This window comes from Dromiciops gliroides, chromosome 3, assembly GCF_019393635.1.
Source record: "Dromiciops gliroides isolate mDroGli1 chromosome 3, mDroGli1.pri, whole genome shotgun sequence".
In the NCBI taxonomy this organism is placed as follows: domain Eukaryota; kingdom Metazoa; phylum Chordata; class Mammalia; order Microbiotheria; family Microbiotheriidae; genus Dromiciops; species Dromiciops gliroides.
Window position 1 is genome coordinate 82775751 of NC_057863.1, and position 15462 is coordinate 82791212.

The window sequence follows — 15462 nt, forward strand, 5'->3', positions numbered from 1 at the left end:
TAGAAGAGACATCCCTTGGATAAACACAAAATCCATCCCTAGGTTTTTATTTTATATATTCCTATCTTGATAAGATAGCTAAAGCTTTGCAGTCTTCATGAACATAAGATCATTTCCATGCCAACATATGGTATGAGAACAGGTCTTCAAATAAGGAAAAACTGAACTTTTAACAGGAAACTCTATTAAGTGAGAATTCCTCTGAGAAATAAACATTTTAATAGTAAATTTGAACTATTTTCTTTAATTAAAAACAAAGTATAAAGACAACTAGCTAGTTCATGTATAGCAGACAACCTGATAAACTACTGAAAGAAATTCATCAAAAACTAGGAACATAAGATTTAGAGCTACTAGAGACTGTAGGATCTATCTTGTCCAAGCCCTTCCTTCTGCAGATAAAGAAATTACAGTTCAAAGGGTTAAATAATTTGCTCAAGTTCATATAATAAGTGGCAAAAACAGTATTTGAGCCCAGGTCTTCTGACTCCTCTTGAACATCAAACGCTTGGAATGACTTCATTCAGAAAACAATAAACATCTATAGCACTTAATACATTTGCAGATATGGAAAGAAATAAAAAAGATAAATAACGTCCCTATGATGTACAAGGGACTATCTAAGAAGGGAACTTGACATGTTCAAAAAAAGAACACGGCTCAAACCTTTGAGGAGTAAATCTAGGAGAGGTAGTATAACTCTATAAATGAAACAAACACTAAATGTGACAATGCATTTGGGCTTGTGGGTTTATTGGTGTGTTAATCTGCTTAATTACTAATATTTCAGCAGCAGCAACCAACACACTGCCAGGCTGAACCACTCTGACTAGATTGTAAGGTCCTTGACGGCAATGTTCACATATCAAACTTTTTTGAATCTGCAAAATTGAGTACAGTATATAGTAGACCTCAAATTTTACCTCAAGTAAAACCAAAAAATAAGGACTTCTAATTCTGGTTTAGCCAATTACAACCCTGTTGACATAAGCTATTACAGAATTTCAATACTTTTAAATACATGGATTTGCTTTTCAAACCTTTTTTAGTGATCTTTGGATTTCCTCCAAAGTAGAAAATATAAAATGCTTCCAAATGGACTAAGTGTATAAGAGAATCACAGAATATTATATCCTAAAGGGACTTAGAGATCATAGGTCCATAGATTCTAATCCCATTGTTTTACAGATGAGGGCAATGAAGCATAAAGAGGTTAAGTGATTTGCTCTGGTTTACACAGCTGAAGTGTGACATAGGTATGATATGAACTCACATCTTCCTGACTTCAGGTCTAATGCCCTAGTAACACTACCAGAGTGATCATCATCTAGTTTAAGTCCTCTAACTTTAGATTTAAGTAAAATGTGATACAGAAGTGAAACAGCCTACCCAATGTCGCAAAGCATTAGTATCAGCATTAGCATTAGCATTAACATAAGCATTATCAGTAGTAGTAGTAGTAGTAGTAGCAGCAGCAGCAGCAGCAGCAAGAGCAGCCGAATATTTTTGTTTGTTTGTTTTGTTTCCCCCCCCCCCCCCCCCCCCCGCTGGGCAATTGGGGTTAAGTGACTTGCCCAGGGTCACACAGCTAGTAAGTGTTAACTGCCTGATGTCAGATTTGAACTCAGATCCTCCTGAATCCAGGGCTGGTGCTCTATCCACTGTGCCACCTGGCTGCCCAGAAGCAGCTGAATATTGAGATCAAATGAAGAATAAAACTGAGAAATACGTTTACCAAAAATTTTAACCAATATCATGGAAGATGCCATGTTTAAGATCCACAGAAAATTTAAAATACATTTATTAAGTGCCTACTATGTAGAGCAGGGGTTCTTAACCTTTTTTGTGTTATGAACCCCACTGATAACGTGGTGAAGTCTATGGACCCTTTCTCGGAATAATGTATGCAACTGCATTAAAAAAACCTATATTGAAATATATTTATCAAAAAAATTTTTTTTTCAAAATAACAAATTCACAAACCCTAGGTTAAGAACCCCTGTTATAAAGGAACTTTTACAAGAGTTCCTCATGATGGAGAGGTTTTACAAATGCTCTTAACTGCAGATGACATCATATTAATTTCATCGTATCACAAAACAAGTACAAAGCCTCCTCACTGAATTCCATTGGTTTAATTATCTGCACTGGGAGGGTGGCATGGGGTGGGGGTGGGGGGGAAATGTGTACTAAAAATGTTTATTTCCCAGATTATGACAAGTATTTGGTTGATCAACACATTCTGGACAGAAGACAATTAAATCATAATCCACCCAAAAAAGCAACAGAAAGTGGATAATGGCCCTAATAGTTAGTAATGATGTCTTACAATAAAAAATTATGTAAAAATGTCATCTAAGGTATGTATATACTGGAGGGGAAAAAGAAGGCTGTGCAGATTATGTAACAAAATGGGTTGGGGCAGCTAGATAGTGCAGTACATAGAGAACCTGCCCTGGATTCAGGAGGTCCTGAGTTCAAATGCGACCTCAGACACTTGACACTTACTAGTTGTGTGACCCTGGGCAAGTCACTTAACCCCAACTGCCCCCCCCCCAAAGAATGGGTTAATAAATGGACAGTTCAATTGGTATTTTGGGATAAGCAAGCATTTATTAAGGACCTACTAAGTGCCAGACAATGTGCTAGGTACATGAAATAGTCCCTGCCTTCAAGGAACTTATATTCTATAGCAGAAGACAAAATATACACAAGTAAAATACACACATGTATATACACATATATAAGTTTATACAAGGTAATTTGGGGGAAGACCATCAGTTTGGCTGATCAGGAAAGGTTTCAAATAGAAAGTAGCCCTTGAACTGCAGTTTGATGAAAACAAGGGGGTATAAGAGTCAGAAATGACAGGGTATACATTCCAGGTATGGGGGATATGCCTGTCAAAGGCATGGAGATGATGGTGTGATGAAGAGCAAGAGGGCCAGTTTGGTTTGGACCACTGAGTGGGTAAGAGTAATATGTAATAAGCCTATAAGGTAGGTTGGAACCAAGGACATTAAAGGATAAACAGGAGTTTGCTTATACTTGGTGCATGATCAGACCTATGCATTAGGAATATCACATTGGCAACTATGTTGGACAAGACCTATGCTTTAGGAATATCACATCGACAATGGGGACAAGAGGACAAGTCAATTATTGAGGTGGGAGGAACTAGAACTCAAACTAGTTGGTAGACATTTGGGTTGGAAGTTGTAGACAGAATTTACAACTGATTGTATATGTAGGGTGAGAGTGGGTGAAGAGTGAGGAAGGATGACTCTGTTAACTGGAAGGATCCTAGTGACAGAAATAAGGAAGTTTAGAAGAAGTGTGGATTTTGGGCCGGGTTCTGTTGTGGGCGTATTAAGTTTAAGAAGCACCTGGCTAATGTAGAAATGTTTTGCATGACTGCTCAGGTATAACTTATATTGAACTGCTTGAGTTCTTGGGGGGAGAAGGGGAGAGGGAGGAAGAGAATTTGGAACACAAAGGTTTTTTTTAAAAAACTGATGTCAAAACTTGTATTTTACATGTAATTTGGGAAAATAAAATTCTAAATATATTTTTTTAAAAAGTTTAAGAAGCCTATGGGATGTATAGTTCAGAATGTCCAATAAGAAATTGGTGATACCAGAACGGAGCTTATAAAAGAGACTAGGTTTAAATACAAAGATCTTGGAATCATCTGTATATAGACCCTAATTGAACATATGAGAGCTGATGGGGTGACCAAGAGAGAAAATAAAAGGGCTCATGACAGCGCTTGGAGTGCAAACACAACGAGGAGACGAAACACGGGTGATGTTCCAGCAAAAGACATAAAGGAACAGACTGCTAGAAAGAGAACTAAAAGAGAGTAACGGTGTGAAAGCTGAGATTGGAAACAGTATCTAAGAGGAAAGGCTGGTGGTTAATAGTATCCAATGTTTCAAAAAGGTCAAAGAGGATGAAGCCCGAGAATAGGCTATTACAGCATGTCCCCCAAATACTAAGAATAACAACAGTAGTATACTAAGGGGGGGGAGGGGAGTATTACACGCTGAAAGGGACTTTCGGAAGAAAAAAGTGGGGAAACAATGGCATAGATGACCGCCCCCCGCCCCGCAGACGCCCAGAGTCAAAGCTCCGCTTCTCCCACGCCCCGCGATTCCCGTGCCCACTCAGTGGGGTGTCAGGCGAACGTTAACTCCGCCAGCCCGGGGCTCTGGGCCCCCGCGGGGTACGAGTTCGGGCTGCCCCCGCGGCCTGGACGGGGTGCCAGCCCCCGAGGCAGGTCTCTCCGGAAGAAGGCTCCAGCTTTGCCTGCCCGGCCCAAGGAAAGCGCAGCTCATTCAGCCCCGCGCCTGCCGAACCTCCTGGAACTTGAGCTCGAAACTTCAGAATGAACCGAGAACCTCAAGTCCCAAAAAGAACCGGTTACCGTCCTCCGCGGAGGGGGAACTCGGAGCTTAAGTGCTCATCTTCAACTCACCTTAGCCCGTCTGACGAAGAAATCCTGGAAGCCGCCATGACACTTCCTCTCGCTTCGCGACGAGTGTCGCGAGACTTACGGGCTCCTCCGAGGGTCAAAAAAAGTCCGTGACGCGAAAATCAACTAAAAGGGGATGTTGACTTGGGGTTTCACTTTGGAAAAGAATTCAGCGGTCATGCGAGCTTACATTTTACAGCGAAGGCAACTGAGGTCCATGGGGCTTGTGGTGTGGCTTGCCTAAAGTAGTAATTACCGCCCCCTCCTCTTCGAATAATTTTGTATCCACTTTGTATTTACTGTTCAGTGTCAAGCATTTCCTCTTCCTCTCCTCCTCCTCCTCCTCTAATAGTACGGAAACCCCTCGGGGGCAGAAACTGGTTCATTTTTGCCTTTATATCCCAGGCACCTACCACCGTGGCCCGGAACAAAGTCAAGATTTGAACCTAGGCTCTTTGTACCCAAATCATTTCAAGAAGGCGCGTTATTGATGGGAAAGACCCCACCACCACCACCTCAGCGATAATGACTGGGGCAAGGAGACCAGGGACCTCGGACATGTGTGCATGTGTGTGCATGTGTGTGTGTGAGAGAGACAGAGACAGAGACAGAGAGAGAAGGCTTTGTGCACTAGAGAGTGTGTGCGTGCGTGCGCGCGCGTGTGCCTGTTCACACAATGCTCCGAAGGAGCAGCTCTGCCCTTGGCTTCTAGAACGCGTTCCTTAGCCACGAATCGGGAATTCGCTACGTACGGTTGCCTGGAGACGACGTCGCGTCTTCGCCTCTAGTCTCCCACTTTTTTTTCCCCATCCTGGCTGTTTCCCTACAGTGGTCATGGCCAAGTTCGTTATTGCGGGTAAGTGATACCCCCCTCCACTACTCTCCCCCACCACACCTACCAGCAAACTCCTCAGGAATTGATAAGTTTCGATCGAACTGACCCTCTGCTAGTAGACAAATAGATTTCCTTTGTGATCTTAGGCAGTTTATTTTATGCAGTTAAAAGCATTACTCTGGAGAGGGGTTCACAGGCTTCACCAGAACGCCAAAGTCTTTTGTTTCCATGACACACACAAAAAAATTAAGAACTCCAGGAACAGATCAAAGATCTATGATTTTGTTTATATGAGTATTCCCTCCATCAAATCGAAGCCCCTCTGCAATTTAATAGATGGTTTTTGAGGATGACGGAAAAAATTCAACCTCTTGCAGTGTGTACACACTTAGCTGGCTTGATCCTCAAGTGAAAGGAATGCAATTTTGTCACCAGGCCTGCCTGTTCTTGAAGCCCTTCCAGTCTAGTGGGACCCTCTGGGGTTTGTACTCTTCGGGCAGATTAATTTAGTGGTAATGTTTGTGTCATAGGGGATAAATTTTTCCTATAGATAGATAATTAATCAATAAACATTTTTTAGGTGGCTACTCTGTGCCAGGTACTGTGCTAAATGCTGCAGAATCATGACTACTCATGTATATCTTATATTGAATTGCTTGAGTTCTTGGGGGGGGGGATAGGAAGAAAATTTGGAACACAAAGTTTTAAAAATTGATGTCAAATTTGTTTTTACATGTAATTTGGGAAAATTTAAATTCTAAATAAATAAACAAATAAATGCTGCGGAATATAAAAAGAGGCAAAAGACAGTCCCTGAAGGAGCTCACAATCTAATGGGGGAGACAACATGCAGACAAATATATATATATATATATGATAAATTGGAAATAATAGAGGGAAGGCAATAGAGTTAAAATGGGTTGTGAAAGGTTTCCTGTAAAAGATGGTATTTTAGCCGGGATTTTAAGGAAGTCCGAATCCAGTGGGTGGAGATGAGGAAAGAGATCATTCCAGCCATTCGGAAACAGCTAGAGAAAGTGCTTGGAACTAAAAGATGGGAGTGTCTTGTTCATGGAACAACATATCGATTAGTCCAACCATATTTTACAGATGAAGTCCCAGAATGCCAAAGTAAATCATTAGCTAGTTAGTAGCAGAGCAGTTCTTTTCACTTTGCAATGTTTCCTTATACCAGGACTTCTTAAACTTTTTCCCCTCCTGACCCCTTTTTTGCCCTAGAAATTTTTATGTGATCCCAGGTATATAGGCATAGAAAAATATATATACAAATCAAACATTTACTGCCAAATTTTTCATGACTCCCACATTCAGTTATGCAACCCCCTATGGGCTTGTCACAGTTTAAGAAGCTTTACTCTATACTGTGCTGTTTCTCATATAGAAAGTCTATTATTTTAGCATCAGTACTTTAGAGGAAAGGTGTCAAACATGTGCAGCTCACAGTACCCCTGAATTTGACTGGAACTGGATTCAAATGTAATTGGGAAATATTTCACAAAATAAATAAAAATGTAATAGAACATGATGTTCTATAATATGGTTTTCTCAGTCAATATGCTGTGAGCAGGGATCCTTCTATACTGTTTACTGACCCCATTTCTATTTGAGTTTGACACCGTTGTCTTACAGACTATCTTGTCCACCCTTTTCCTTTTATGTTAAGAAGAGGGGGACTGAGAAATGAGTTGCCCAAAATGGCATACTGAAAAAGCGAAGACCAGAGCCTAGGTCTCCTGACTTCTTGTCTAAACTTTGCAATTCAGTGTACTCCCCTAACATGTTCAATACCCCAGAAACCTCTCTAACTCCGGAAGGTCACTACAATCCTAGGCTTCACACATTGGAAGTTCCTACCTCCACCTCTGCAATCCTTCCTTCTGATTAGCTGGTTCTTCCTAGAATCTCCATTTTAAAGACTATGACCGGGCTACTCATGTCTTCATTCTTCTTTAAGCTACACTCCTGACTCTTACCCCCACACTTCCTTTACAATCTCCTCTGGCCTGTTAGTTTCAAGACAGGTGTTTTCATCTAAGCTTCCTTTTCCACACATTATCTTTCCCTATTAGAATGTAAACTCCTTGAGTGCAGGGATTACCTTTCTACTTGTATTTGTATTTCTAATTTAGCTCTGTGTCTGTGCTAAATCACATCATCAGCGCTTGAAAAATACTTGTTGGATTGACTTGAAAAGAATATCCTAAATTGACAAGAGCTATTCAATCCTTAAGGATGGAATGTCAATTGGGAAGAATCCTTGAGGGAAACAATTGAAAACTAGAAAGCATGGCTCTGAAGTGTATTCTTTTTATTTCTTCATTACTTCTCTGATTTGTCTCTATTCAAAAGACCCTCCCTTGTCTCCCTTGTAGATAGATTATTCCCATTGCACTTTCTACATCTCTGCCTTTAAGAGATCTCATCTTTCAAGACTCAGCTCAGGTGTTCTCTATGGAGCCTCTCTTGATTGTCCTAATTTTTAATGCTCTCATATCATATATATATTGTTAAGCCTAAAATTCTAGCTAGTCTGTCTAAAATATCTAATGAGTGGTCGCCAATAAATTATAAGCTTTAGCAAGAGTTAGGCTTTTAAGCATTTATTAAAGAGAATAAGAATTTGGTAAAGAGAGAGAGAAAGGCCTACATTCATCTATCTATTAAAGGGAGAGCACATTTCTAGCTCCGCTCTCCACCAGAGTCCAAAGGAAAGAGAGTGAGAAAGAGCACCTGGCTCCCCCTTCCTCCTCCCACCAGCAAATGTCACCTCCTGACGCCAAAGAAAAGACGCATGGTCTTGCCCTCAGAGATGCCCACCCCATTTCTACAGCAAGTCTCCAGCAGGTGGTGTCACTCCAATCACCACTATACATATACATATATATGTGTGTGTGTGTGTGTGTGTGTGTGTGTGTGTATGTGTACACACACATACACACACACACACACACACACATATATACATATACATCCATTTGGATAATAAGGCAGCTACATCAAATCTAGGTGATCCATACATTCATATTAACAGTACAAAAATGGGATATGCAACCTGTGTGTGACCAATGTATAATACAACATACAAGAGTATGTAAACTGTCCTCCAATTTGATCTCTTAGGTAGGGCAAATTGCCCATACTTTGCTAAGGCAGAACTTCTGGCAGATTATCTGCAGAAAAATCTACCTGATTTCCGGATACACAAAATTACTCAGCGTCCTAATGTTTGGGAGGTAAGAAACTATTATAATCTGTTTGATTCACTAGAAGTCATTATATTTGCATTTGATTATAATTGTTTATCTGGCTGTTTCAGATTAGTTTTCTGTAATGAAGTGTTGCTTATTCATGACAGGTGGTAATTTTTCATGCAAATCTCTTCAGATCAACTTTTATACCCCAATTTAAATGTCTTAATATGATGCATGAAAATAAATGTGGTTTCTAATTGGTAAGGATAGCAAATTTAGTTTCTCCTAAAACTTCAGAGTCTATCACTTAAATTAGTCCTTCTTAATATTTATCTTCTTTCAGAGGTCTCCTCATTTTATTCTGAATGTTTTTTGAGGAAACCATTTTTGTTCTGTGAAATTGCTACCTTCTTTGGACATATTCAAAATCTCTTTAAACTATAATTTGCTAGACACTGGAATTCAGTTTAAGGTGGATATGCCTTAAACCCCAATCTAATGGAGTTTAGTTGTTTGTCCTTTGTTTTCAAAGACCAGTGACATCACAATGGTGTTTTATGCTATGGCTGATTAGACCAATATGAGTTCAGAAGGCACTACCACAGATCCAGGACAAGTTGTCTATTAGAACATTTAGAGTGGAAGTGGCTCTGGATTTGTGCAGCTCACATTTTCTTGGTGCTTCCTTGATTCTTCTTTATCATTAACACGTTCTTTGATGTGGGCACACCATACGGGATGGCATTTCCCATGTGTAATAGTTAATACCTGACTTCTTCATAGATACTTTGAGAGTGTCCTTATAGTGCTTCTTCTGACCACCATGTGAGCGCTTAGCTTGTGCGAATTCTCTATAAAATTCAAACAGTGTGGTCAGCCCATCAGAGTTGCAGTCTTTGCAATAGAGTTTGAATGCTTAGCAGTTCAGCTCAAGAAAGGACATCAGTCTCCTACTTGCCAGGTGATCTTTAGAATTTTCCTAAGACAATTCAAATGGAAGCAGTTCTTCTTCTTGGCATGGTACTAGTACACTGTCCAGGTTTCACAGGCATACAGCAATGAAGTCAGCACAAAAGCTCTGTAGACTTTTAGTTTGGTAGGCAGTCTAATAACTCTTCTCTCCCACACTTTCATTTGGAGCCTCCCAGACACTGAGCTAGCTCTGGCAATGCATGTCAACTGTGAGTTTCTGCTGATCTGATTCTAAAGATTGGTCAAGATTTGTTTCTGAACTCGGGTCATCTCCAGCAGAAGGAGCTATCTTAGCGTCTCTCTTGCCATGTGGTCTAACACAATCATTTCTTTTTTTCTCTTTCCCCCTTATTATGAAAAAATACCACATCACAATATTGCTAATAAAGTGGATAATCATTAGAGCTATGATAATATTTTCACAGCAAAATTCAAATTTGGCTATAATACCCTCAGTAACATTGAACATATGCCCGGTGAGGGGGACAGACTTTCCCGCTCCATTATATGAAAGGTTTCATCCTACATAGATGAGGAAAAAGCCCGTAAGACAATGAGAAAAGACTGAGTAGGCCATCTGATTGAATCTGGACGTTAAGTAGTCCCAAAATGTTCCAATGAGGAAAAGCATGAGGAAGAAAAAATATTCAAACATGTTGCCCTTTAGAGTGGACTGGCTTTTTCTCCTGAAGCAAGGCTTGTAGAGGCTTAAAGTAAGGGAGATTAGTTAAATGAGGGAAAGTCAGTGGAGGAGGGTTAAAAGAAAATCCACCAGATTAGCTGGCTGGTGCCCAAACTAGGGGTGGGTGGGTTTGTAAGCTCCTGGCTTAGCTCACCAAACTGTGAGGGCCAAAATTTGATATACGGAGCATTAATTGGGTGACTCGCCAAAATATTGGGGTCCCAGAAATATGAGGGACCTTTAGGTTCACCCTCCCCTCTGAATTGCCCTTTTATATATTTCTCCCAGGACAATAAGAAAGGAACCTTACAGCTTTAATTCACAAAAGGATCAGATTTTATTACTTGGGAATTAATTAAACAACAAAGGTAAAACTAATAAAAATCAAAGATAAGGAAATAGGAAAAAGAAATACAGATAAATTCTCTTAACTCTAAACTTAGCCTATGCAATCGCCAGATCATTTCCAATTAAGCTAATTCAAAGGAATTTAGGGTTTTCTGTGTTCAGTCACCAAAACTTGGAAAGTCTACATTTGCTCGCACTACTGGAAAGGCAGAAGCCAGAGAGAAAGAGCTCGAGTTCTGGAAGAGCTAGCATTCCAGAAGAGCCTCCACCTCCCTTCAGGAAGCATTCAATCTTCCTCCCCCAAAAGGTGAGGTCCTTCAAAAACTGCCTATGGAGAGTTCTCCTTCTGACCTCAGTAGCATACATAACTTCAGGGTGAGCCAGGTGTAGCCCCTCCCAAATGAGTCAGCTAAAACTCCAATAATTTTTTACCACAAATAATTTTTACCACACAACCTCATCATCTATGTGAACATCCATGGAAAGTAAACTACCAAGATAAATGAACTTATCCACAGCATTCAAAAGTTCTCCATTTGCTTTAACTGATGATTCCATATATGGATGATATGGTACTGACTGGTGGAGAGCCTGTGTTTTCTTGTTGTTAATTGTTAGGCCAAAATTACCACAAGCAGCAGAGAATTGCTGCTTGGCTTCAGAGGCTTCATTGAGTGGGCAATCATCTGCAAACAAAAAGCCGTGGGAGCAAATGCATAACTGTTTCACTCCGTTGGTGTCTGGGAAAGCATGGAAGCATCGTCTTTCATCCAGAACCTGTGTGAGCATGCTATCATGAAACTGGAGTATGATGTTGATGAACTTCTCCAGGCAATCTAATTTTCACCAAGCTAAACATTCACATTCAGCAAAAGTGGTGGTCCCAAGGCAAGACTACCATCAAGAGACTCAACATTAATAGGCCAGAGCATTTCTCTAGGCATGAATAGTTTATTACTGACCTGGAGGGAAAGCTGAATCAGCACACAGTCAGCAACAGGGGAGCAGAAAAGGAGTAGACAGCATTCAGAGATTTGGTATACAGCACTGAATTTGCTTATCTGGTCCAGAACACCTGAAACATCAGCATTGGTTTGACAGAAATGTTGGGGAAATTCAGAAGCTGCTAAAAGCAGCACAAGAACTCCATAGGATTCATCTGGAGTCACCCTGATCAGTAACAAGGACATGATCCTGGAGGCATGGGCTGAACATTTCCATAGTGTTCTTAATAGACTGTCAGCAACCAACACTGAAGCCACTGGCCTTATGCCTCAGGTTGTAATTGGTTCCTCTCTAGCCAAACCTCCAACTGAAGAAGAAGTACTGAATGCCATCAGGCTCCTCTCAAACCACCTGGTGCTGATTCCATCCCTGCAAAAATCTACAAGGCAGGGGATCCATTGCTCATGCAGAAACTAATTAAAATCTTCCAGTTTATATTACAAGAGGAAGTCATCCCTCAGTAGCTTCTGGATGCCTCCATTGTTCATCTCTGAAAAGGAAAAGGAAACACTGTCCTGTGACAACCACAGATCTCTCTCCTAGTCATTGCTGGCAAGATCCTTGCCAGAGTCCTCTTTAATCAGCTGATTAATCATCAGGAAGATGGTCACCTGCCTAAGAGTCAGTGTGGCTTTAGAAGGGTTGTGGAACATGGTGTTTGTGGCCCAACAACTCCAGGAGAAATGCCAGGAATAGAACAGAGGTCTGTAGACAACTTTTGTCAACCTAATCAAGGTCTTTGATACTTCCAGTCAAGAGGGCCTGTGGAAGATCATGGTAACTTTGAGGAGGAACTTAGTCACTCAAATATCAAAGGGACCAAATCATAAGGTACAAGTCTTTAGAGTAGTCTTACTGCATGGACCTTACATGAACCAAGTGGACATCCCCAAATGAACCTTGAACTATTCGTAAAGCTTCCACTTTGGTTTTTAGAGACAAGGTCCACACAAACCTAATAATTTTATTTTATTTTTAAACAAGCATAGATTCACCAGATAACTACCATCTAATCTCCACATTACTTTTGACTTTCTAAACCTGACAAACCCAGCATCCTCACTAAACTGAGACAGGCAGCTTTTCTTAAAAGTCTGAGCAAAAGCAAGAGGCAAATGAACTCATGAAATTAGTGCATAGCTTTAAAATAGTTATACTTCTGTTTAAACATAATACGAGGTAAAAAATTATGTTTTATAGTCTTAGTTTTTTTTTAAATGTTTATAAAGTAACTCCTGGTATATTTTAATTCTACTTACCAATCTGAACAACTTCTGGTTTGATAAATAAAGGTTAATTTCACTTTCTTTTTCTTGCCTTTTTGTTAAAGTGGAGCTATGTTTTATATAACTTCATAAATATGATTATCATATTTATTGTCTTGTCAATGGGTGAAAGAAGGATGAAGTTAGGGAAAGAATTTGGAACTGAAAAGAAAATATTATTTAAAAAAAAGATAAATGTAAACTATAGTTTTTACTTAATTTGCTAATTTGTAATTTGGTGCCCCTTTAAAATTTAAGGAATGCTTTTAAAAGAACACTAAGACATCTTATATAAGCTGAGGAAAGCTGGTGTTTAAACTTATCAAACCTAAATTTATGTAAATTTTATCACACTAAACTTTTCTTGGCATGCTTTTTTCAATAGAAATGGCTGCAAGATCTATGTAAGAAGAATCACTGGAATCACAAACGTTCTCCTATAGTTTGGAGAGAATTGTTGGACCGTGGGGGAAAGGGTCTTCTTCTGGGGGGATTTAATGAGTTCTTGGAGCATGCCCAGGTAATAAGCTTGTTAGATAGTTAACACCTGTTTGCAGTTTTATCTGCTGTGTCTTACACTATTACATTTATTTTGAAAATGCATTCTATTTTCAAAAGTTTTCTTGTCCCTCTCTTCTTCATGTAATCAATATATATTATATATATACATATATATATTGATTACATGTATGTGTGTGTGTGTATGTGTGTGTGTATATATATATATATATATAAAACTCTGAAGCTCACTTCCCCAAATCCAACTCCAATGACAAGTTGGGTCCCAGAACAAGGCTACTACTCTCTTTCCCTTCAGAGGTCTAAGGGGAACTCTCACTTCTAGGTGGGGCATAACCTTTGGAGGAATTGCTCCTTTGCTTGAAGGCATAGCGTTTTGGCTGAGTCAATCTAATCATGCTAGACTGGGTCGAGCAAGTTGCTTCTCATGACTGGTTCTTCATGGTGCTTTGTTGCTGGCAAACTCTGTTACCTATGCTAACTCCTGGACCTCTAGTGGCATTTTTTATTTTTTTGAAGCTCACAAGGTAGCCTAGTCTCTTTCCTTTCCTACACCTGAGACCAGAAAGAAGAAACACAAACAGGCCAAAAAACCCCCAAAAAAAACAAAACCCAAAACCAGGCATCATGAATTCATGGACATATGTCAGCCTCTATAGGGAGAGTAGGCCGCTGGTGCTACCTCTCTCCCCATCCGGAGGCTTATAGCATTTCTTCCTCAGTTGTAGTCAGAGAAAAAAACCATGATTTGGCCTGTGCAAGCCTTTTCTATACATATTCATTTCCAGCTCAGCATCGGACTAAGATTTTTCTTCACCATGAAGTAAGTCGAGACATTCATAGAATACATGTTTTGAATTGGAGCAGGTCCCCTCCATTACTCATGATCGTGAATTTCTAAAAGCAGGCTCCTCCTGTCCCCCAGGTGTTATGACAACAGAGTACCCTGCGGAATAAGGCCCCCATTCCATTCATATGGAACAGAATGAATCTTCCTTCGTATCTGTGTCTTTTTGTAATAACTTAGGTCTTCTCTCTGTCTAGCTTTACTATGGCATCACTTCAAAGATGATGACCGGTGAGATGCTGCTTATTGCTGGTGAAAACTTGGAGACACATATAGAAATTGAGCAGGAGGAAGAAGAGCTTAAAAATGAGATCAATCCATTAAAGGTCTGGATCGCCGGGTAGGACAGTAGAGCCAGGCTATTCATTACATCCCAATCCTTCTTTTATTTATTTATTTTTTTTGGGGGGGGGGGGTGAAGCAGTTGGGGTAAAGTGACTTGCCCAAGTTCACACAGCTAGTTAAGTGTCAAGTGTCTGAGGCTGGATTTAAACTCAGGTCCTCCTGAATCTAGGGCCAGTGCTCTATCCACTGTGCCACCTAGCTGCCCCCAATCCTTCTTTATCAGGGTGCATGATTAATTCCACAACAGATGTGGCAAATACCGCTTTTGAGATTTATTTCAGTGACTTATTTAAAATGCACATAAGTGGAAATTTACTACCAAGATAGCACCATTTAGGAGTGCTCAACATGTCTTTATTTCCTGAATACAAAATCAATATTCTCACAAACCATTTTGTTTGTTGAGTAGCCTTTTCAAAAAGATAGCTCCCAGTTATCCATGTCTACATTATTGTTTATTTTCAAATGTTGTGACTTATTTTTCTGACTTAAAATTCTAATTCTATAATGTACTAATGAATTTGGATCCTCACTGAATTTTGGATTGTTTTAAAACCATATTTCTTAGAAAGTAATTTCTATAACTTCTCATATTTAAAAGACTTGATCATTTTTATTGTCATATCAGAAAATTTAAAAGGACAACCAAAGCAAAATGATAGTTTATTAGAAATAGCTCCCTACAAACAGGAATTTTTATTTCAGTCATGTTACTTTGAGACTACCTTCTTGTGAAGTAGGTAGGAGTCAGAATTTCTTGTTGTTTTTTTTAAGAAACTCTAACATAAATTACCCAATGTCAAGGTGTATGTTTACCCATTTAAAATATATATGCTGTCTTCTGTATTTACAGAATTGTATGGGTATTAAAAATAACCCTAAATTAAAATGTTAAAAATATAACTATTTAAAATACAAATATAAAACATAAAAATATGTATCGTCTTACTGTATGTAA

At 39.5% G+C, this 15462-nt stretch overlaps 2 protein-coding genes across 2 annotated transcripts in view; one reads left to right on the forward strand and one right to left on the reverse strand.

The window, feature by feature from the left end:
• FASTKD2 (FAST kinase domains 2) overlaps nt 1-4986 on the reverse strand; it is a 28387-nt gene extending 23401 nt beyond the window's left edge. The window contains exon 1 of the mRNA XM_043996560.1: nt 4478-4986. The gene's annotated coding sequence lies outside the window, so the exon portion shown is untranslated. The remainder of the gene's footprint in view (nt 1-4477) is intronic.
• A 143-nt stretch (nt 4987-5129) lies between these two features.
• MDH1B (malate dehydrogenase 1B) overlaps nt 5130-15462 on the forward strand; it is a 39221-nt gene continuing 28888 nt past the window's right edge. The window contains 4 exon segments of the mRNA XM_043996864.1: nt 5130-5334; nt 8455-8563; nt 13179-13313; nt 14357-14499. Of these exon segments, the coding sequence (XP_043852799.1) occupies nt 5309-5334; nt 8455-8563; nt 13179-13313; nt 14357-14499 (413 nt within the window). The 5' untranslated portion in view covers nt 5130-5308.